Genomic DNA, 21655 nt, shown 5'->3' with positions numbered 1-21655 from the left:
TGGTCCCCTCTGAGCAGGAAGTGGGAGTCAGACAGTCCTGGGTTTGCTCTTTTGACTTCTGGTTAGATGACTTCTGTTAGGTGACTCATCCTCTGGGCCTCAGTTTTTCTCATCCGAAGACTGAGACCAAAATACCTACCCCAGAAGCTGATTGTGGGGTAGGAAATGAACTTAGGATGGGACTGTACAATTCTCAGCACATATTTGTTACCTGAAAGAATGAGAGTGTGTGGATCTTATCCTGGTATTGGAGTTGTGGAGACTCTCATCCACTGCTGGTTGGAGTGTGGCTGGGTATGATCCTGTCAGAGAGCCGTTCGGTGTTCACTAGTCAAGTTGAACATGTCTCTAAACTCTGGCCACCCATTCCACGCCTGGCTGTACATCCAGAGGGACTTGCACCTCAAGAGATTGACATTTTGAGGATATGGAGAACCTGGGCCCATGGACCTACTCACTGTAGCACTGTTTATCATAAGGACATTTGAAACAACCTCAACTTCTGCCTCCTAGTAGTGGGTGCTGTACTTTTAAATACTCAGCAACAGGGCAGCCCGGGTGGCTCAGCTGTTTAGTGCCGCCTTCAGCCCAGGGTGTGATCCTGGAGACCTGGCATCGAGTCCCACGTCAGGCTCCCTGCATGGAGCCTGCTTTTCCCTCTGTGTCTCTGCCTCTCTTTTTCTCTGTCTCTTTCTCTGTGTCATGAATAAACAAATAAAATCTTAAAAAAAAAAAAAAAACTCAGCAACAAAGTGAACAACAAAGCTGGAAGGGGTGCATGGTGTGCACTCTGGGGGTAGGGACTGAGACACATGGGTAGGGTCTGGATGGCAGGTGCTGTCAGGTGCACACAACAATGTGGACGAATGTAGAAGATGTGATGTTGAGTGAGAAAAGCAAGTTGCTGAAACGTCAGTTACAGAAACGCTGTAAGCACGCAGAACTGTGTTCTTTATTGCTTGTCCATTCACATGTGTGTGAAAAGTGGGCAGGGGGCATGCGTGGGAAGGAGGCGCACCATATCCAGGATGGGGGGGTGCGTTGCGGGAGGGCAGGTGCACAAGTGGCTTACCTCCTTCTGCCGTGATTCATTTCTTCCCGTTATGCACTGAGGCTTGATATTCACGCAGCGCATGGATAAAGTACACACTGATGAGGCTTTGCATATGCATGGGCCCAAGTAACCCGCTCAGACTAATAAGTAGAACATTTCCAGCACCTCCCAGGGCTCCCTCGTGCCCCTTCCCCATCTGCACCTCCACCAGATTTGATGAATTTCTTTTAGAAAATGATTTAAATGCTAAGATTTGCCAAAGCTAGGTTTGTGGATGTTGATTGGGTTTTTCTCTATCCTTTTCCGAATCCTTCACATATCCCATCATCATTGTCATCATCATCATCAGCAGAGGGGGACTCAGACAGATGTGGGGGCAGTGGCCCAGGCAGCAGTGTGGCAAGGACTCCACAGGGACGAAGATTGCCGGGCCAAACCGGGGTCTCAGGCAGCCCTGGGAATCCTGAGAATGGCCTCGGCTCTAAGGGAGGTTCCCAAGACAGAGCTGCTTTTGGCTGAGCGTTCCAGAGCTGTCAAGACTTGGACGAGGAGTCGCCCCTGAGGGTCCCTCTAAACCACCCCGCCTGCACCGAGGCCATTGGCACCGCCTGGAAAAGCCAGTCGTGCCTTGGGCAGCACCAGGGCTGGGCCCAGAGCCCCTGCCTGTCCATTCTTTCCGGGTCACGAGCTGTCCATGGTGCCCATCACGCAGGCCTGTTTGCGGCTCCTCTGTGGGTGGCCCGAGCCTCTCATTGTCCCAGCACAATAGCAGTGGCTTTGCTTGCTGGAAGAAACCAGGACAGGAAGCCTCAATCGAGGCCAGCACTCCCAGCTTCCTGCTGTCCCCAGCGGTGCTGGGCCGGCAGGCCTTTGTCTCCCTCCAGTCTGAGGAGGCTGGAGGCCGGCCTTCCCAGCAGCAGCACTGCCTTGCTGAAGCATCTTCTAGGACTCGTGTCCCTCCACCCGTTGTCCTTTAAAAGGAAGGGTCAGCAGGCTTCCAGCAGGCTCCTGCTGTGTGTCAGGCACATCCCATCCCTTCCTTTGATTTCTGAGGGCTTGCTGTGTGCCAGGCACTACTATAGAATCTGGGGATACAGCTCGGAACAAGAGAGGCAAGCTCCCTGTCCTCATGGGGTTTCCATTCACTTTATCCTGTTGCATTCTGAAAGGTGGGATGGTATTGCTATGATCCCCGTATCTGGGAATAGTAAACTGAGGCTCAGAGAGGCTAATGCCTTTTCCTGAAGTTACACAGCAGGAAGGAAGAGGATCTCTGGCTTAAACACACAGTGTCCATTTCCAAACTTGGCCTTCAGCATTGGATTGGGGTAAAGGTTTCATCTCAGCCATGCTCCCTTCTTATCTTGGCCTTTCCCTTAGCACCTGGTGTAGATCGCCTAACCTCACTTTTCATCTGTCAGATGGACTTTTAATGCAAGATGGGAAGGTGGGAAGTGTATGAAGACAAGGAGGGCTTCTTGGAGAAGGTGACCTTTGAACTAAGGCCTGATGGATGAGGAGCTGGCACATGGCAGAGCTGGGGAGACTATCCTGCTAGTAAAAACAGCATCTGCAAAGGTCCTGAGGCAAGAATGTCTCCTGGCAGGTGGAAGAGATAGAATGATGTGGGGCTGAAGATTATTGAGGTGTGGGGTGATGGGACGCTGGATGGTGAGGTGAGAGATTAAGGGCCTTATGGGCTGTGGAAGGATTTTAGGTGGTTGTTTTTTTTTTTTTTTTTTTTTTTAAGTGTAGCAGGAAGCCAGGGGAAGCCATGGAGAATTTTAAGCTGTGAATTGACAAGATCTGATTTACATATTTAACAGGATTCCTCTGGCTGTGTGTGGAGAAAGGACTTTGGGGGCAATGAGGGGGAACAGGGAGGAGGTGATTGCATTAGTGGAGGCGAGAGAAGATGGTGCCTTGGACTGGGGAGGGGTGGCCGTGGAGGTGGAGGGAAGAAGTTGGATTTTTAATACCTATTGAAGGTGAAGCTGATGGATGGAGGTGGGCACCAGAGAAAAAGAGGGGTCGAGGGTGAGGGACGGCTGGGGGGTTTTGGCTGGAGCCAGTGGTGCTGTGGGTTGGGAGGGAGGATCAGGAACTAGATTGTGAGGCTCCTGGACATCCAGATGGAGATGTGGAGTCTTCAGGGAAGGAATTCAGGCTGGGGACATAAACAAGGGCCGAGGGGACCTGGCGGAGACTGCTGTGCGGTGCGTGCAGCCAGAGGCACGGCTGCCTGGCTCCGTGACCGCTGCGTGAAGCACCCGTGCACCGCCTACTGGGAAACCTGAGTCTGCGGGTGGCCAGTGCCCCCGGACAGCCACCGACATCCCTTGGGTGATGGAGAAGGATCTAACAGCCGTCTCTGGAAGGCCAGCCTCCCCTTTGCCTGCCTCCCCCTGCTTTCCTCCATCCTGGGCTGTCCTTCTGTCAGAGATCTCCCCAGACAAGCACAGTCACATGAGACATGCTCTATCTAGCCTGCAGCCAGGCAGACCAGGCAAGGTTGGCTGTGTGGGACTGGCCTCAGTCTCTCCCAGGCGCGCCTCCCATCCTCCATCCACCCATCCTCACATTCAAGTCCATGGTTCTTTTTTTTTTTTTTTTAAATATTTTATTTATTTATCCATGAGAGACACACACACACACAGAGGCAGAGACACAGACAGAGGGAGAAGCAAGCTCCATGCAGGGAGCCCGATGTGGAACTCAATCCTGGGACTCCAGGATCATGTCCTGGGCTGAAGGCAGATGCTCAGCAGCTGAGCCACCCAGGTACCCCAAGTCCACGGTTCTTGTCAGTAGTTCCTCTCCTGCCAGCTCTGTGCTACCCGCATGAGGGCCAGGCCACTGTCATTTGTCATTTCTCATCAGCCTGGCTGCACCCCTCCATTCTGGTACCCCCACTTTCACTCTCGACCCCCTAAAATCCAGTTCTTCACAAAAACTACCAGTATTTTGCCAATATGTAAAAACTGGGAGACTTTGCTTAAAAAACAAAACAAAACAAATTAAATTCTGGCTTCTGTTGAAAAGAGGCCCAGAATACCTGGTGATACTGGGCCCACCCACCTTCCCACCTGACCACACTTGGGAAGGAGAAGCGGCCATCCCCTTCAATAGGATGCACTTGCCAGCTCTCCACGGTCCCCAACCCCCCCGCGCGCCCCCCCCCCCCATCGTCATGTGTCACATCACAGAGGACAGAAATGATTTCTCTGTTCTGAGCCCCTGAAAAAAGTGGCAGGACAACTGCAGTCCATCCGTACAGCAGGATCCCGGGCAGCTGTAAAAAAGAACGAGGAGGTTCCCCGTTAAGGAGAGGAAGGATCTGTAAGCAGGATTAAGTGGGAAAAGCAGATACAGCATGTCCTGGGTATGCTGCTATTTTTCTGGTGTGTAAAAAAGGGAAAAAATGAAAATACGTGCACGCGCATGTGTGTGTACATGTCTGTATATTCCCATTTGTTATTTTTGCATGAAGATTCTTTGGAAGGGTACCCGAGACAAAGCTGTGGTTCGCCAGGGGGGTGCGGAGGGACTAGATGCCCTAGGGCCCCACGTGTAGGAGAAACACTTGTCGTATTTTTGACTTTTTATAATTTTGACTTTTGAACCATATGGATGTGTTATTATTTAGAAGTTAAAAAATTTTTTTTAAATTTTTGAAAAAAGGAAAACAAGGGAAATGCATTCTCGTCAGAGTGAGTGCCATGGGTGAGGAAGCAGATGGGAGTGTGTCTCCCTGAGGGCAGGGCTTCACCGTGCTCCCTGCACAGGGCCTGGGGTCGGAGGTGCTCAGTAAACATTGGTTGACTGCATGGGGGTGAGGGATATATTCCTGTTTTGTTCCATGCAGAAGCTGGGTAGGCTTCTCCTTGTTCCCTGCCCATGTCCCTGTGCTGTGATGCTTCCCGGATCCGCCCAGGTGGCATTTGAACTTGTGGCCCTCCTTTCAGGCCTTGGGGCGGGGTGGATCGGAGGCCTGGATACTCACCTCTCCCTGCTTCTGTTCCTCTAGGCATTCCTGCATCGCATCCGGCAGAATGTGGCGGACTCCGTGGAGAAAGGCCTCACAGAGGAGAACGTCAAGGTGTGGACTGCTGGGCCGGCCCTTTGCAGACTGACCTGTTGCTCTGTATCTTGCTCCCGGGGGTGGGGGGAGGGGAGGGGAGGCGGTGATGCTCAGAGGGCAGAGTGGGAGGTGCATCCACCCTGCTGGCCGCTGGCTTTGCCCTCCCACAGCTTGCTCCCTGCAGCCCCTGGGGGGTCTGGGGCCCCAGAGTGAGCTGCGCTTGGCAGACATCAGAGGACGCAGCCTCAAGACTTTGTCTCCTCGCTCACCATGGCCATCCTGTCTTCCAGCCTTCTCTGTGCCAGGCCTCCTGGCGTGGAGCCAGCAGAAAATCCCTTCCCAAGTGCCCCTGGGAGCCTGGCACCTCCAGCTGCCCTCTTGGCAGCCCTGGCCTGTGCCCCTGCTCTGGGCATTGAGTGTCAAGGCAGAGCAGTTGAGTAATTGGGTCCGGCCTTCGTCTTGGCTGTGGCTCTGGGGAGTTTCGGGAGGACGTCAATAGGCCCTCTGTGTGCATGGAGGAGGCCCCTGCAGTCCCCAGGCTTGGCTTTCTAGCGTGACCTCACTCTCTGGGAAGCTGCCTTTAGTTCTTGGGGCTCCGGGGTCCTGGTCCGGGGGAGGAGGGAGACAGGGTGGGTGGGTGTCAGAGGTGCCCGACATGTACAGCACACAAAGGACTTGGTCAAACAGGATGTTCCCCCCCCTCCCCCCATTCTCGGCCAGTCTGGGCAGTAACCTTGCAGTGGATAATTTTTTTTTTAAAGATTTTATTTATTTATTCATGAGAGACAGAGAGAGAGAGAGAGAGAGAGAGAGGCAGAGACACAGGCAGAGGGAGAAGCAGGCTCCATGCAGGGAGCCCAACATGGGACTCGATCCCTGGTCTCCAGGATCATGCCCTGGGCCTAAGGCGGCGCTAAACCACTGAGCCACCTGGGCTGCCCACAGTGGATAATTCTGAGTCCAGTTATTTGGATGAGAAAGCTGAGGCTTTAGATATTAAGAGACCCGCTCATGGTCACTGCCTGGCTGGTCCCTGATAGTGCTGGGATTTAAGCATTTTATGCATGCATTCATTCGTTCAGCAAATATTTACCGAGGGCTTATTTATTTATTATGTGTGTTTATCACAATTCATTTATTTATTGCAATTTATTTATTTTTTGTTTTTTTTAATTGCAATTTAAAAATCACTAGAACTTTAAATTGTAATTTATTAGTTTTTTTAGAAATTACTTCTGTCATGAGCTCTAACTCACAGTAAAGGGTGCATTCTAAGTATCGAACGTGATGCTGTTTCACATATGAACAGGCCTATAAATGCAAACTCAATGAAGACAGAGCATCTCCTGCCCCCACGGGCTCCTCTGTGTCCCCTTCCTTGTAAATGCCCCCTCCCCAAAGGTAAACCATTGATTAGTTTTGCCTGTTTGTGAGCCTTAGATAAAAGTGAGCTCTTTCATGTCTGGTGCCTTTTGCTCACTGTGATGTGTGTGAGATTTGCCTGGGCTGTTATGTGCGGCTCTGATCCAGTCTCTGTAATTGCTGGCTCATCATCCCTAGTACAGTGTCCCTTAATTGACCATGCGTTCTCCTGTTGGTGGATATTTGAGTTATTTTCAGTTCTGGGCTTTTATGACCATGGTTATGTATGCCTTTTGGTGGACACAGGCTCTCTTGGGTATACACTCAGGAGACAGATATTTATTTTGAAGTTTTGGAGTCATCCCTTGAAGAAGTATGGCAATAGGATCTATCCTGTGGGTCTTTAACATAAACTGATTCAACCATGTGAACCAGACAAGAAGAATAATGAGATGGTGCAGGTGATTCTTCCAACCACCTTCCCGGATGAGTGTCCCCCAGGGTGAGGTGGGGAAGAGACTCCCTCACCCTCTCACAATGCAGCCATTGAGGAAAGGCCTCCAGCCCTCATACTTACCTGACCTGCCTACCCTCAGGCCATCTCCCTCTGCAGACTTTCTGGTGCATTCCAAAGGTCCCCCAGGTTGGTCTTCATTCCTTGAGGTCTTTGGCTCACATGTTACCTTCTCAGAGTGGCTGTCCTTGGCCCTCTGCCCCACCCTGGGACTCCCTCCACGTTTTCCTTTTGTCTTTAGTGCTTCTGACCCTCTAGAATATTCTAGCTTAGTTCTTTGCTTGTTGTCTGTCCCCTTGTATTAGAATGTCACGGACGCATGCACGTGTCTATGCCCCACTGTATCCCCCCAGGGCCTCTAATCGTGCCTGGCAAACAGCAGGTGCTCAGTCAGTATTTGCTGAAGGAAGGAGGAAGGAACCCTAGAGGGAAACAGAAACCTTTAGTGACACTGGTTACCCCTGCTGTGAGCAACCCCCCTGCCCCTCCCCCCCTTTCCCTGGGATGGGTGGGGGAAGAGCCCTTCACTGGATTCATTGTACTGTGTTCTGTTCATTGAACCATGGGGTATCTTCTCTGAAATTAAATTTCAAAAAATATACCTCTTATTAAAAAAAGGGTAAAAGAATTTTATGCAGTTCAGAAGGAATTTAAGTAAATAAAGAGCTCCTAGTTCTCTTTCCCAAGGTCCCTTTAGTTGCCAGCTCGATGCTTCATTCAGTTAGTCTCTCCTTCTGCCAGCCTACAGAGGATTGCCTTTCTTTTAATTTTAATTTTTATTTATTCATTTTTTTTTGAGAGAGAGAACAAGAGCACGAGTGGAGGGAGGGAGGGACTGAGGGAGAGGGAGAAGCAGACCCCTCTGGTAAGCAGGGAACCTGATGGGGGGCTCAATCCCAGGACCTGAGATCATGACCTGAGCTGAAGGCAGACGTTCAACCGACTGAGCTACCCAGGCATCCTATCCCCCCTCCTTTTTTTTTTTTAAACACAAATGGGCCCATGCTAGAATTTTGCTTCGCACCATGATTCTCCACCCCACCCCCACTTAGTAATATATATTAAGGATCATCCCAGGATTTGCAGATTCTTTTCATAGACTGCATAGTATTTCAGCATGTACAATATATTTAATTATAACCAGTCCAGTTCATTTAAGTATTTGATGAGTCCCCCTTTTGGACGTGTGCCTTTTCCCCAGTGTTTTGCTTTTGCAAATAAAGCTATAATATGTAAATAAGGCTATAGTATGTCCTTGGCTATCCACCAGGCTCTTCACCTTGGCATTATTAACATCTTGGGCTGGATGATTCTTTGCTGTGGGTGGGGCGCTGTCTTGTGTATTGTAGGGTGTCGAAAGCATCCCTAGCCTCTGCCTATGAGATGCTGGTAGCATCTTTACCTGCAATTTGTGATGGCCACTGATGTCCCTAGACATTGGGAAACATCCCCTGGGGTACACGGTTGTCCCTTGTTGTAGACCACTGATGGACAGGCTCAATTCTAAAATATAGAATTAATGGATCAAATTGTACCCTGATGTGGCATCTCAAACTTTGTAGACTCATATGGGGGAAAAAGCACTTATATATTGTTTGTGTAAGTTCACATGGCATATCTTGGACATCCTTCCCTATCATATTTTCTTTTGCCACAGCATTTTAATAGGTACATGGAACTACCCTCATCATTTTAAAAATCAGTCTTATGATTGGATGTGCTGGTTGGCCACTATGAAAACTGTGACAAATGTCTTATATTACATTCTCTGCATGCTGAGTGTGAACTCAGTTCTGCTGCTTACTGGGCTGTGTGGCCTTGAGAATGTTAATTTACTTTGGGTCCCTGCTCTTCTATAAATGGGGAATGACAGTAGTCTCTATCTCGTGGGGTTGCAATGAGCATTAGGTGCCATAAATGCATGTTAAGTTCTTAGCACAGGATTAAGCGTTAATCCTGTGTGATCAATGTTGGCCATAGTTTGTTTTAGCATTATTTTTATTAGTGGTAAAGTGGCTCCAGTGTATCAGAGTGCCTGTTGCATTATATCCTCATTCACACCGTGGGTTATGTCTTTTCTTTTTTTTTTAATGCTTGATTTTGCTCCCCCTCTGTGCCTTGATTAACACAATCTTCGGGCTTCACTTTTCCTTATAGATCCTGTTCTCGAACATCGAAGACATCTTGGAAGTTCATAAGGATTTCTTGGCTGCCTTGGAGTATTGTTTACACCCTGAGCCTCAGTCTCAGCATGAACTTGGGAATGTTTTCTTAAGATTTGTAAGTATGGTGACCCGGCCCCTGTTGGAGCCTGCGACTCTGGGGAAGTGGGCTTCCTCCCCGGCATCCTCGGCAGGCCTATCTGGGGGATGGAGAGGCAGGTGGCAGGCAGGGCAGGTGCAGCCTCTGCTCCCAGGAGCAATGGGAATCAGTTCAGTTCCAGCAGATTAGTGGTGGATTTAGCTGGCTCTGCCTCCCCTCAAGCCACAGAGAGCGTGGCTCCCTTTTCTTCAGGGCTCCTTGCTGAATGACTGTGTCCTGGGGTTCCCATGACCTCCTAGTCTGGCAGGGGCCTTCTGCAGCAGAGGGAGCAATGTGGGTAGCCAGTGCCAAGAGGATGGACTTGAGTCAGACAGACCTGGGTATGAGTCCCAGCTTGGCCACCCCTGGACCCTCGAGGGCGTCTTAGGTTCCTACCTAAGCTGCTGGTCAGAGAGGCAGATACTTTTCATAATAGCCTCTGTCTTCCTGCAGGATTGCCAAGTTGCTTGGAATAGTGAGGGGATGGCTGGAGGAAGGAGGGTGTGGGCACCCTAAAACCCAACCTCAGACTCCTGAGTTGATCACAAAACTAGCACACACATTCCCTTTATGCTGGCCACTGTTCTAAGTGCTTTACATATCTTCATTCATTAAGACTTCACAACAGCCTTCAACTGTGTGTACTACTATTGTTCTCACTTTGAAAATAGGGGAGCTGAAACCCAGAGAGGGTAAGTCATAATGCAAGCTTACACAGCCAGTGAGAATTGGAGCTCGGATTTGGAAACATCGCTGTCTGGCTTCAGGGCTTACATTTTTCACCATCTTATATGATAAGTTTCCTGATTACATATGAGATACCTACTGGGTGCCAGGCACTGTACTTGGCTCTGAGGCTGCTGCCCTAAATAAGATGGATTTATTCCTCCTGCTGTGAGGCTCATAGGCTGGAGAAATGGAGAAGGCCATTTCAGATGGTGTCACGGGTTGTGAAGAATATGAAATAAAGAGGTGGCAAAGAATGACTCTGCTCGAGGTTGTTTGAAATTGGGAAGTCAGGGGCAGGGTTTCTAGATTGAACAAACAAGAATATCCGGGACATCGGAATAAATTTGGTAAATGACAGATAATTTTTTTAACATACTACTGTTAAAAAATAGTGCACTATTTTGGATGTACTTATATTAAGAAATGATTTGTTGTTCATCTGAACTTTGAACTCAACTCAATATCTTGTATTTTATCTGGCAACCCTGGTCAGGGCAGTTCTCTGGAACGTGGTGAAATGGGATGATCTTGGGAAGGAACATTCCAGAGAAAGAGGCTACCAAGGGCAGAGGCTCTGAAAGGGGAACAGGCATGTACCTGGGAGGAAGGCAGGCAGAATTGGTGTGGCTGGAGCAGAATTGAGTGATGGAGGCAGTGCAGGGATTCCATGGGGGCAGATCCTAGAGGGATATTATTCTAAGAGTTGTAGGTTTTGAGCAGGGAGGTCATGTGTTCTGGACATCCCAGGCTGTGTGGACAGGCGGATGAGAAGTTGGAGAAACCATTGCAAAAGTGAGACCTGGATCTCATGCTCCCCTCTGTGCTGGAGATGTCTGCATGGTCAGCTCCTTCCCTTCTCTGAGTCTTAGTCTTTTGGGGTGTGAAGTGAGTGGTTTGGAGCAGATGGTCTCTGTGGAGTATGTGTCACTCCCTAGGTACTGTGGACAGCAGCCATCACCTCTGACAGTCCTTAAACCCTCCCTGGGGGCTCAACCCTCTTCCCCAGCTGTCCCCAGCTGGCACCTGTCCATTTCTCCTCCTTCACAGCCCAAACCCTCAGCCACACGTTCTCCACCCATCACATCTGTGTGTGCACAACTGCTTGTCCGTTTCTTCTTGGCACAATAATCAGAGCCCCCTGTAGGGCCCCTACAAGGAAACTGAATGCTTGGGCTCTTAGCTGTCAAAAGCAGCATTTCCATATATGCCTGATCTTGGGCCTGGGATACAGCTGGGACTGGGCTCAACGAAGGGCAGGGGAGTGAGGGAGCTGGGCATGGTTTAGAGGAGGGGGTGTTGCCATTTGCTAAATTTAACTACTCAAAGCCTCAAGCCTTTGGTCCCCTGGCCTTTTTGCAAGCTGAAGGAGAGGATGACATTGCAGAGCACGTCACAGAAGGGGCTCAGGGTATGAGGAATGGCAAACCTGCTGCAATCTTATCACTTACTCTCCTTGCCTGTAGCCATAGCAGACATCACTAATCAGTCACAGCATTCTGCCTCCGGGCTCCCTGGGGGGCTCCAGAAATCTTCTCACCAGTGTTGCAGCCAGTGCTACTCATCAGTTGGGGTTGGCATGTGACAGTAAACAGATTGGCCTCTGCTTTCTGACCCAACCTTTTCATCGTGCAGATGAAGATGAAGATGGACAGCGAGACCCTGTCACTTCACAGGGCTTGGGTCCAGTTTTTCATTTTCTTTCCCCTTTTAGAGTGTGCATTTATTAGGACTTTCTTCATTGCAAGTGACAAAAACACCAGTTCAAATAAGCTTGAACAAACAAAAAGACTTTATGGCTCATACAAATGGAATATTCCAGTGAGTGGGCTTTAGGCATAGCTGGATCCAGGGCCGCATATGGTGTTTTCAAGACTTGGTTTTTATCTTTAGGTCTGATTTCCTCTGTTGGCTTCATCCTTGAGGGGTTGTGGGTGTGTGCCTCACAGAGTAGCAGAGGTGGTCCTCAGCAGTTTTAGGCTGACACTTTGCCAGCTCAGCAGTGACAGTTCAAAGAGAGTTTCTCTCCACAGTAATTCCAATGTGAGTCTTTGAGGGCTCATGGCCACCATTGCCAGGACAGGTTGCTCTCTGGGTTGGCCTGGGTCATATGCTCACTTGTGGTGCCTGTGCCTGGGAGTGGGGCAGGCTCAGTGGGCTCAGAGTGAGGAGGTGGCTCCAGGGGAAAAATTTGGGGCCATGACCAGAAGAAGGGGGAATGGATGCTGGGTGGGTAAAACAAGACATGGTCCAGTGAAGAGCCAAGGCTGCAGTTGTGGTAGATCAGGGTTATCTGGAAGAAGGGTGGGGCTGGTTGGAGGCCTGTTGGGCCTCTTTCAGTTCCTTCTGCTTTCTTGCTTTCATTCATCAAGTAGTCATGTTGCCCACTCGCCACCAGGGACTCCAGTCCCCACTGGCACTATGGCAGTGACCCCGGCAGATGCAAACCCTGCCCCCCCCCCCCCACCGCCGTGGAGCTCAAGGGTGTGGGGGGATGAAGGGGGAGGTGATGGACAGAACACAGATGAGAAGGAAGACCTATGGGGGTGGTGGGGTGGTGGGGTCAGGGCCTACCATAGTTCCTGGACTGCGCAGTGCCTTTCCGTGGGGAAGGGAATGCCAAAGGGGCCAAATCTCAAGTCACAGATCCACCACCTAAGCTTGGGGTGTGTGTGGTGCTGCAGGTAATGATGAAAAAGCTTAGAGTGCCTCTAGAACCAGACCACCTGGGTCGGAAACCCAGCCCCGTGCTCCCTAAGTAGTGGGTGACCTTGGACAAGCTTCACCTCTCCCTGCTTCAGTTCCCTCATCTACAAAAACAGACATAAGGATAGCTCCCCACTCCTTGAGCGGCATGAGGCCTTGGGCCTGTGACTTTTCCTTGGTTTTCCCCTGTGCAAATGGGGCAGGTAGAGTAATTACCTGCCAGGTTATTGTGAGGAGTAGATGAGGGTGCCCTCATTGCAAGAGAGCAGCGTGTGGCAGGTACTAAGTGCTCAGCACACACCCGGTGCCGGCCAGCGGCTCTGGCTGTGGGCCCTTCACTGTTTAGGGCGTCTGCTCAGATTGCACACCCAGAACCTTCAGGGTTGAGCCTGGAGGGGTAGCTTACTGATTCTGAAACCCATTCTCCCTCCTCTTTGGTTTTCTCTTTCCTGCAGCCACCATCGGCAGGATGACTGGGGGTTTGTTTAGAAACAAGATGAGTTGCTTGCTTTGCAGACCCACCTCTTCCTTCCTTAGTTTCTTGGGGTCTCCTGCCCAACCCCCAGCCCAAGGTCAGAGCCCTTCAGCCCTTCCTGTCCAGTGGCCTTACCCAGGACATCCTTGTTTAGGGTTTGTTGCGTTGGGAGGTGGTGTTCTGTGAGCCTTTTGGAACTGAGAGTGTTCAGTGCAGAGCTTCCTGCTGTTCCCAGAGGCCCCAGCTGACGGTTACAGACCTGGTGACCCACAGGTGACCTCTAAATTGGAAAGAGTCCAGTGGAGGGGCATTTGGAGGTCAAGAAAACTATCCCCTTGCCTCAAAATTGTGCTGCTGTGTGGCCGCAACCAGCGATCTACTTTCTCACACATTCCTGAGCCTTCTCTACACATTTCAGGTTCATATATGTGGGGCACCGCACATAGTAGGTGTTTAACTTAACCAGCAGTAGGTGTTTAACTTAACTATTTGCTGAGTGTTCACAGAGGGCCTATTGTGTGCCAGACATTGTGCCGGGGTTAGAGAATACCTCCGTAAGACGGATGTGGTCCCTGCCTTTGGGTAGCTGACTGCTATTTGGGAAAAGACATAAACTGATAATCTGAATAATTCAGACTACTCCTGGCTGGCTACTTTAGCTGGAGTAATCCAGGTATTGGTTGAGGAGGTGGAAGCTGAGTTTGGGGAGTGGCCAGGCTTGGGGGAAGAATGTTCTAGGTAGAAGGTATGGCAGTGCAAGGCCCTGAGGTAGGAAGAGGCTGGTAAATTCAAGGAGTAGATAGAAGGCCAGTGAGGTGAGGTGAAAGGAAGGCAGGGTCACATTATCTGGCCCTTGAAATTCATAATCAAGTGTTGGATTTCATTTGTAGCATAAGGATACTACCAGGGGGTTTTCAAGCAAGGGTGTGACACAGTCTGGCTTGTACTTTAATACTAATGGTGGACATTTATTGAGCACTTACTATATACTACAGCCTTATGTTTTAACTCATTTATTTATTTATTTTTAAATATTTTATTTATTTATTCATGAGAGACACAGAGAGATAGAGACACAGGCAGAGGGAGAAGCAGGCTCCATGAAGGGAGCCCGATATGGAACTCGATCCCGGGAGTCTGGGATCACACCCTGAGCCAAAAGCAGTCGCTCAACTGCTGAGCCACCCCAGGCATCCCTGTTTTAACTCATTTAATCCCTCTAACAACCCCATGAATTAAGGGCTATTAGTAACTCCTCCTTCCCGATGAGGAAACAGAGGCACAGAGAGGCCAGGTAACTTGCCCGAGTTCACGTTTGGAAATGCAGAGCCAGGATGGCAGGCCCAGGCTGCTGGCTTGAGTCTGCACACTTGATCCTGGGACTTGCTGCTTCCTGAAAGGGTTCCTCAGGCTTCTGGCTGCAGATTCGGGGCAGGACTAGAGGCTGTGAGGCCGACAGTGAGTGGGAGCCACCTTACCCGAGGTCCCTCCTGCTGTGTGGTCATGGGGTTCCTCCCAGGCTGGCCCAGCTGTCGGCACATCTCAGAGCGTCTGCTTTCCTGCCACAGGCTCTCTCTCACAGGCTCTGTCCTTGTCTTGCAGAAGGACAAGTTCTGCGTATATGAGGAATACTGCAGCAACCATGAGAAGGCCCTGCGGCTGCTTGTGGAGCTCAACAAGATCCCCACTGTGCGCGCCTTCCTTTTGGTAAGTTTGTTTGTCACCTGCCCTTCTGTGCAGCTTCAGGCTTGCAAGTCCCTGGGCACAGGAGAGCTTCATGCCCAACCCATGCTGCCTGGGTCAGCTGGGTTTAACAACTGGGGTAATGCTGGCATCACCTCACGTCTTCTGTAAGGGGCCAGATTTTTGCCTTTTTGCATCACGTACTCTCTGTCACAACGACTCAGTTCTGCCATTGCAGCATGAGAGCAGCCATAAATAATATATAAAGGAGGGAGCATGGCTGGGTTCCAGTAAAACCTTATTTACAAAACAGGCGGTGGGCTAGATCTAGGGCCACGTTGCCAATTCCTGGTCTAAAGTAATGATCCTGATAAGAGCAGTAGCAATGATTGTATTGTTAGGATGATTTAATTGTAAGGGAAAGAAAATCCAGTTAAAATTGGCTTTTGCGGGATCCCTGGGTGGCGCAGCGGTTTAGCGCCTGCCTTTGGCCCAGGGCGCGATCCTGGAGATCCGGGATCGAATCCCACGTCAGGCTCCTGGTGCATGGAGCCTGCTTCTCCCTCTGCCTGTGTCTCTGCCTCTCTCTCTCTCACTGTGTGACTATCATAAATAAATAAAAATTAAAAAAAAAAATAAAATAAAATAAAATTGGCTTTTGCCAAAAAAAGAAAAAAAATTATTTGTTCATTTTTCTGGAAAGTTTAAGACCCAGAGGGCTTCAGGCACAGCAGAATCTAGGTGTTCAGATATGTCATCAGAAATGTGTCTCTTAGTTTTGCTTTTCTCTGCCTTGGCTCCTTTCCCAAGTGGTGCCAACATGGCCTCCAGCACCTCTGTCCTTTTTTTTTTTTTTTTTTTTAAGGGTTTTATTTATTTATTCATGAGAGAGACATAGGCAGAGAGAGAAGCAGGCTCCCTGCAGGGAGCCCGATGTGGGACTCAATCCCAGGACCCGAGGATCACGACTTAGGCTGAAGGCAGATGCTTAACCACTGAGCCACCCAGGTGCCCTTCAGCTCTGTGCTTATACTTCTAATAGCAGAGCAGCTTTAGGGAAAAAGAGCTCCTCTTTCTCAGCATTAACAGCAAAAATCCTGGGTCTGATGCTTATTGACTCAGCTTGGCTCAAGACCTTGTCCCTGAACCAGTTACTGTAGATGGAGGGTTTGGTTGTTGCTCTGATTGGTCACTGCTGGAGCTGGAGGGTGGAGTCAGCTCCACCTGTACATAGCACAGGCCCTAAGGGTGGGGTGGAGCTCTAAAGGATGCTTGGTTTGCACTTGGACAAGTAAGTTGGGAATAGACATTGATCAGGCCAGATGGCAGACATCCATGATGGTCTTCTCTACAATTGCAGAGAGCTTCACTTGTGTATAAAGGTTCTCACTTGTGATTTCCTTGGAGCTTTACCAGCCACCGTCTGTTGTATATGAGTTAAGTTCTACATTTGTCTGCTTTGCAGACATCCCAAATAACAGTGGTTTAAACAAGGTAGGCATTTATTTCTCTGTCATGCGAACAAGGTGGATGTAGACAGTCTAAGGCTGGTATAGGGGGCCTAGTGTTGGGGGCCAGTGCCCTGGGATGTGACCTCATCAATGTGGTCTAAGTTGACCTCTCACTACTTCTACATTCCAGGTAGTGGGATGCAGGAAGTTAGGAAAGAGGGCCCACCTGTCTCCTTTTAAGGGCACAGCAGGAAGCCGTACACATCTCTTCTACTCACATCCAGGACTGACTCACATGGCTGCATGCAACTGCAAGGGAGGCTGAGGCATGTAGCTGTGAGCCCAGATGAAAATTCTGTTGTCTTGGAAGAATACAGTAGGGGACACTGCATAGCCTTTGCCGACAGGTGATTCTGATGACTAAAATCTTAAGTGACTTCCGAGAGTACGTGAAAAGTGATTGAGCTGCTCATGGGTTCGAATCCGGATCCCTCACTTCTAAATCCCCTGCTCAGTCAAAGGCCAACACCCCCACCCCCAAGAACTGTTTTATTTCCTGACCGCACGTAGAGAATAAAGCACACAAAGGAAGAACAGCTAATTGACGTAGCACGAGGAATGTTAACTCCATGCATAGAGAGCTAAACTACATAATAAAATTATTACCTGCACTCCTCCCTGATGCACAGTCTCCAACAAAGCATTTCCAGAATTTTGATTCAAAATGTACGTTTCCATCACTCGTATGTTCATGTTGCCTGGTCCATTTCCAGTGAGCATCTGAGGAAGGGCCGATGGGCCAATGGATTGCCACTTATGTCTCATGTGTCTTAGTGTTTGGGACTGATGCTGTTGGCTGCTCTTACCTGCCTCTTTACATTTCCAGTTTTGTACATTCAATAAAGGGTCTGGACCAGAAGCAAAGATGAAGTCATATGGCCCAAGCCCAGACACCTGGCCCTGCCTCTGTGATTGCCTTGATGACTTTAGTCCTGTAGTCCCTGTAAGAAATCAGCTGTAATCTAGGCTCCTGGCCGAGGAGCCCTCTTCCTGGGGGTGTCTTCTTGGACTCAGCTGGGTCTTGGGAAGCAGGTGATGGCAGGATGGTGTTAGCAGGGTGGTGGGATGGGAAGGGCCCCATTCTTTTTCCTTCCTTCCTCTGTCTCCTGCAGTCTTCCTGGTGGGCCAGGCTGCCATTTCCCAACAGCAGCTGAGCTGGGCCAGATCAGGCAGGGGGAGGACATGGGAGAGGGCCAGCACATGCAACATCTTTCCCCCTCCTTGCTTTTGACCACCTGCAGAAAAGCCATCTCAAGTCCATCATGGGGTATTAAGGTGTTGGGAACAGACATGGTCTGGTTTTCCAGTCCCGATGTGCTGTGTGCTAGCTAAGAGGTAGCTAGCTTCATCATTCTGTACTCCGTTTTCTTGTCTGTAAGATGGGAGTAATTTATTCATTTATTCATTCATTCTGAGCCTTGGGGTACAACATGACCAAGGCAAGAAAAGTCCTTGCTGTCCTGGAGCAGCCATTCTGGTAGGAGAAACTTACATGATATGTCACATGGTGTTAAGTCCTCTGGAGGAAATAAAATAAATTAAGGATGACGGGATGTTTGGAGGGAGTCAGGGTGGTGGCTGCTATTTTAGATTGGTCTGTGGGGAAACGGTGTCTTAGGTGATGTTTAAACAGAGACTTTGGTAAAAGTAAGAGAGAGAGGCAAGAAGCACCTGGCAGGAAAGCATTCCAGGTAGAGAAATTGTGTATCCCAAGGTCCTGAGGTAGAAGGATGTTTGACGAATATCAAGAAGGCCAGGGTAGCTGGAATGGAGAGTAAGAGAGGAAATGTGGGAGAAAGTGAGATCAGATCAAGAGGCCAGGTAATGAAGGAGCGTTTGGATGGTGGAAGGGATCTGAGATTCTTAAAAAGCCTTTTTTATTGCAGAATATTACTGTATGCACTATATGCACTCATAACGTGACACCTCACTCAAATCACTTCTGTGAAGGAGGAAGATTTAAAGAGATAATTTTCAAAAGTTCTTCCCATAGTGCTTGGAGTGTAATCTTGCTAGAATAGTGAATGGCAGCTCTGTGTGTGTTTGCATTTTTTTTTCCCTTAAATGAAAATAAAGTGAAAAAAAAAAAAAAAAGAAAATAAAGTGAAACAAGAATTTGGAGTGTTTGGGGGAGAAGTGCAGTTGGCAGCTTTGACAGTTATGTGAAAACCCCTTGATCCCGGACAAAGAGGCAGGACCTTCTCCCGCCAGGTCCTGGGGGCTTCTGGAAAACACTCCCCTACCGCCAGGCTCCCCTCTCTCTGCCCGGAGCTGACATCACCAGGGCAGCTTGTGGCGAGCACTGGCTCAGAGGACAAAGGCCTGAGTGTGAGCAGTGTGGGGCCTGGCATCTCCCAGCTGCCACAGCTCCGATCCCCCATCTGTGCCCTGGGGAGATGTGGGGGTGGGAGCCACGCAGCTCCTGCCAGAGCAGGGACCTGGGGTCCCGGGGATCCTGCTTCCCCAAGTAGAGGGCCTGCTGAGATCCCTGAAAGGCAGTAGCTCTGAGTCTTGGACCTGCCCTTTCACTTATCTGTTCCAGTTTCCCATCTGTAAAGGGGAGATAACATCCCTGGTCATCCGGGACCTGTGAACATGAACTTTATATAGGCAAAGCATAAGGCACAGGGCCTAGCACGTGGTAAGCACAGGCTTAATGTTCTCACTTGAGTATAAGCAGGGAATTTGCTTTGTTGGGCAGGTTCCCCAGTGCTTGGAACCGTTCCCAGCCCATAGTAAGCACACAATGTATATTTGCAGAATGAGTGAGTGAATGAATGAATGAGTGTTAGGATGAGGATTCTTTTCCCCAGAAGCTCCTGTTTCATTTGTAGTCTGCCAGCATGGTGTTGAGGAGGGAGGCTGGGACTGTGGGCTATGCTGGCAGTTTGCTCATTCTTCACTTTTTCCCTTCATTCCTTCATGCATGTGTATATTGTATGCATGTATATTGGGTGCATAGTGAGCCCCAGGACAGGACCATGAGGGGTTATGGTGGGGGACTCAGTTCACCTTCCAAGCCCTGTTCCCCTCCCTCTGCAGGGGTAGCTAACTCCCATTAACATTTGGTTTATTTTTCTTCCATCCCTACCTTTGTATTTTACTACAGATGTGTTCTCCACAAACAATGCCTGGTTTTGTTTTGTGTGTTTTTAAAAGCATCATATAAACGGGTTCATAGCACACACATCCTTTTGTTTTTGCAGCCTGTCCGTGTTGCTGTGCACAGTGTCAGGTCCCCATTCTCACCGCCATGTAGCGTGGCAACATATAAACCTATAGGTGTACCTTTCTGTTCTTCATCTGGTGGCTTTTCAGGTCGCATTTCATTTTTTGCCCTTCCAAACGAGGCAGTTTGGGTCCTGGTGCGTATGTGTGAGAGTTTCAGTAGATCAGGAATTAGTAAACTTTTTTTATACAGTGTCTGTTAGGACCACTCCGCTCCGCAATGGTAGTTTGGAAGCAACCTTACAACCTGCAGGTGTGTAAACAAATGGACATGGCTGGATTCTAGTGAAACCTTGATTCCCGAAGGGAGTGGGTGGGATGTGGCCTAGGGACCAAGGTTGCCAGGTCCTGATCTAGGTAGGCTTTGTGCTGGGTTATAGATATGCATACCTCCATCTCCTCTAGGTGTTGCTAAATGCTTCCAAAGTCTGTAGCCATGTTTTGAGAGTGCTTCCTATGCTTATTGAGAAGGTGGCCAAATCCCTTTGCCATTCCTGGCGAGTTTTAATGAAGGTCTTGTGTCCCTTTGCAGAGTTGCATGCTTCTGGGAGGCCGGAAGACCACGGACATCCCTTTGGAGGGCTACCTGCTATCTCCAATTCAGAGGATCTGCAAGTACCCCCTCCTCCTCAAGGTGAGACATTCACCCAACTCCTTTCTCTGCATTTGAGGTGACAAATCCCAGCTCTGACTGACTTACTCACAAAGTAAAATTTGTTGGTTCAAGTAGCTGAGACGGGTAGGGACTGCACTGGTTTGGGCCGGACTGGATCCTACCAGGACCCTGCCTCTTTGTGTTCAGTTCTGCTTTCCACTGTTGGGCTTTATATTCAGTGTGGTAGCCAATGACTGTGTTTCTCTGACTACGCACCTCCTCAAATTCAAGGGCAGTGGGAAAGCATGAACCTCTTTTCTAGTAGCTCTGACATAAGTCCTGAGAGTCACTCAGGCTTTGGTCATCTGTGGCTAGAAGAATATGATGTTCTGAATGGTTTGGGCCTGAGTCATATGGATTAATTTGAACCAATTACATGAAGCCTTTGCTTATGCCATCTATCCTCCTCCCACCTGCTCAGACTTGCACTTTACCCCAGTGGCTAGGAGCTGGGCAGTGTTGGACTCTGGTTGAGACATGGTCCAGTGCAGTGAACTGGGCAGCATTACGTTCTCATTGGCTGGTATCAGGGTTATCTGCTCCATGCCTGACCGAATCACACTGAGTGAATGAGCTCTAATCAAGGCAGACTTATGTCATGTACTCCAGCCTCCAACCAATCACATCCCATAGGCCAAGAGCCCATGGGTGGAGGATGCAGGACCTCCTCATCACAATCTGGCTATTTATGGAAGAGGTTGGGCCTGCTGAGTGGTCCACACACCTGCTGTCTTCATCTTTGATTTCATCTCGGTAGGCCAGACCAGGGGAAGATTTGCTGCTTGTGCGGCGACCCCAGAAGTCTCAATTCTCAGCTTCAGAGTTGGCCTCGGGGCAGATCCCCAGCTGGGTGGATGGCTCTGCCACCATTTTCCGCTCTACACCCAGGGTTTTCAGTGCTTGGAAATGGTGGCTATTGGCCCAAGCCTGCCCTGGCTCCATCCTGAAGGCCTTGCATCTGACAGCTGTTCTTTGGGGTCCCTGCTGGTGGATTAATTTGGCTGGTGGTGCCTCAATCATGCACCTGTCACTGGGGCCACACGCATCCTTGTTCCGTGACCTGGAAGGCAGAGGAGAGGGGAGGATTACTAGGGCATTCTTGAGCTTGACTTTATTGGACAGGGTGGGTGACCCTTGGGTCTGTGAGCTGGACCAGACCCTCTCTGGGGCCATCAGCTCTATCTGTGGACACAGGCCTCTAATGTGTGCAGCCGTGGTCAGTGGGACAAAGTTCTCTCTGCACCTCCTCTGGCCTGCTACTGTTTGTCTGTCCCTGGGGTCTCAAAAGGACTGTCTGTGGTGGTTCTTTGACCCCCAGACACGTGTTTGAAATGCTGTGTGTAGCTAGCTCTTCACCTG

The 21655-nt window shown here is 49.6% G+C and overlaps 1 protein-coding gene across 1 annotated transcript in view; it reads left to right on the top strand.

Moving 5' to 3' along the window:
* The window catches only part of PREX1 (phosphatidylinositol-3,4,5-trisphosphate dependent Rac exchange factor 1), a 178484-nt gene that overhangs the window by 73324 nt on the left and 83505 nt on the right, over nucleotides 1-21655 (top strand). Inside the window, exons 2-5 of the mRNA XM_072801370.1 lie at nucleotides 5082-5153; nucleotides 9169-9291; nucleotides 14822-14926; nucleotides 20174-20275. Coding sequence (XP_072657471.1) covers nucleotides 5082-5153; nucleotides 9169-9291; nucleotides 14822-14926; nucleotides 20174-20275 — 402 coding nt within the window. The remainder of the gene's footprint in view (nucleotides 1-5081; nucleotides 5154-9168; nucleotides 9292-14821; nucleotides 14927-20173; nucleotides 20276-21655) is intronic.

This window comes from Canis lupus, chromosome 26, assembly GCF_048164855.1.
Source record: "Canis lupus baileyi chromosome 26, mCanLup2.hap1, whole genome shotgun sequence".
Lineage (NCBI taxonomy): Eukaryota > Metazoa > Chordata > Mammalia > Carnivora > Canidae > Canis > Canis lupus.
Note: the sequence above shows the minus strand (reverse complement) of the source record. Positions and strands in the feature narration are given on the sequence as shown.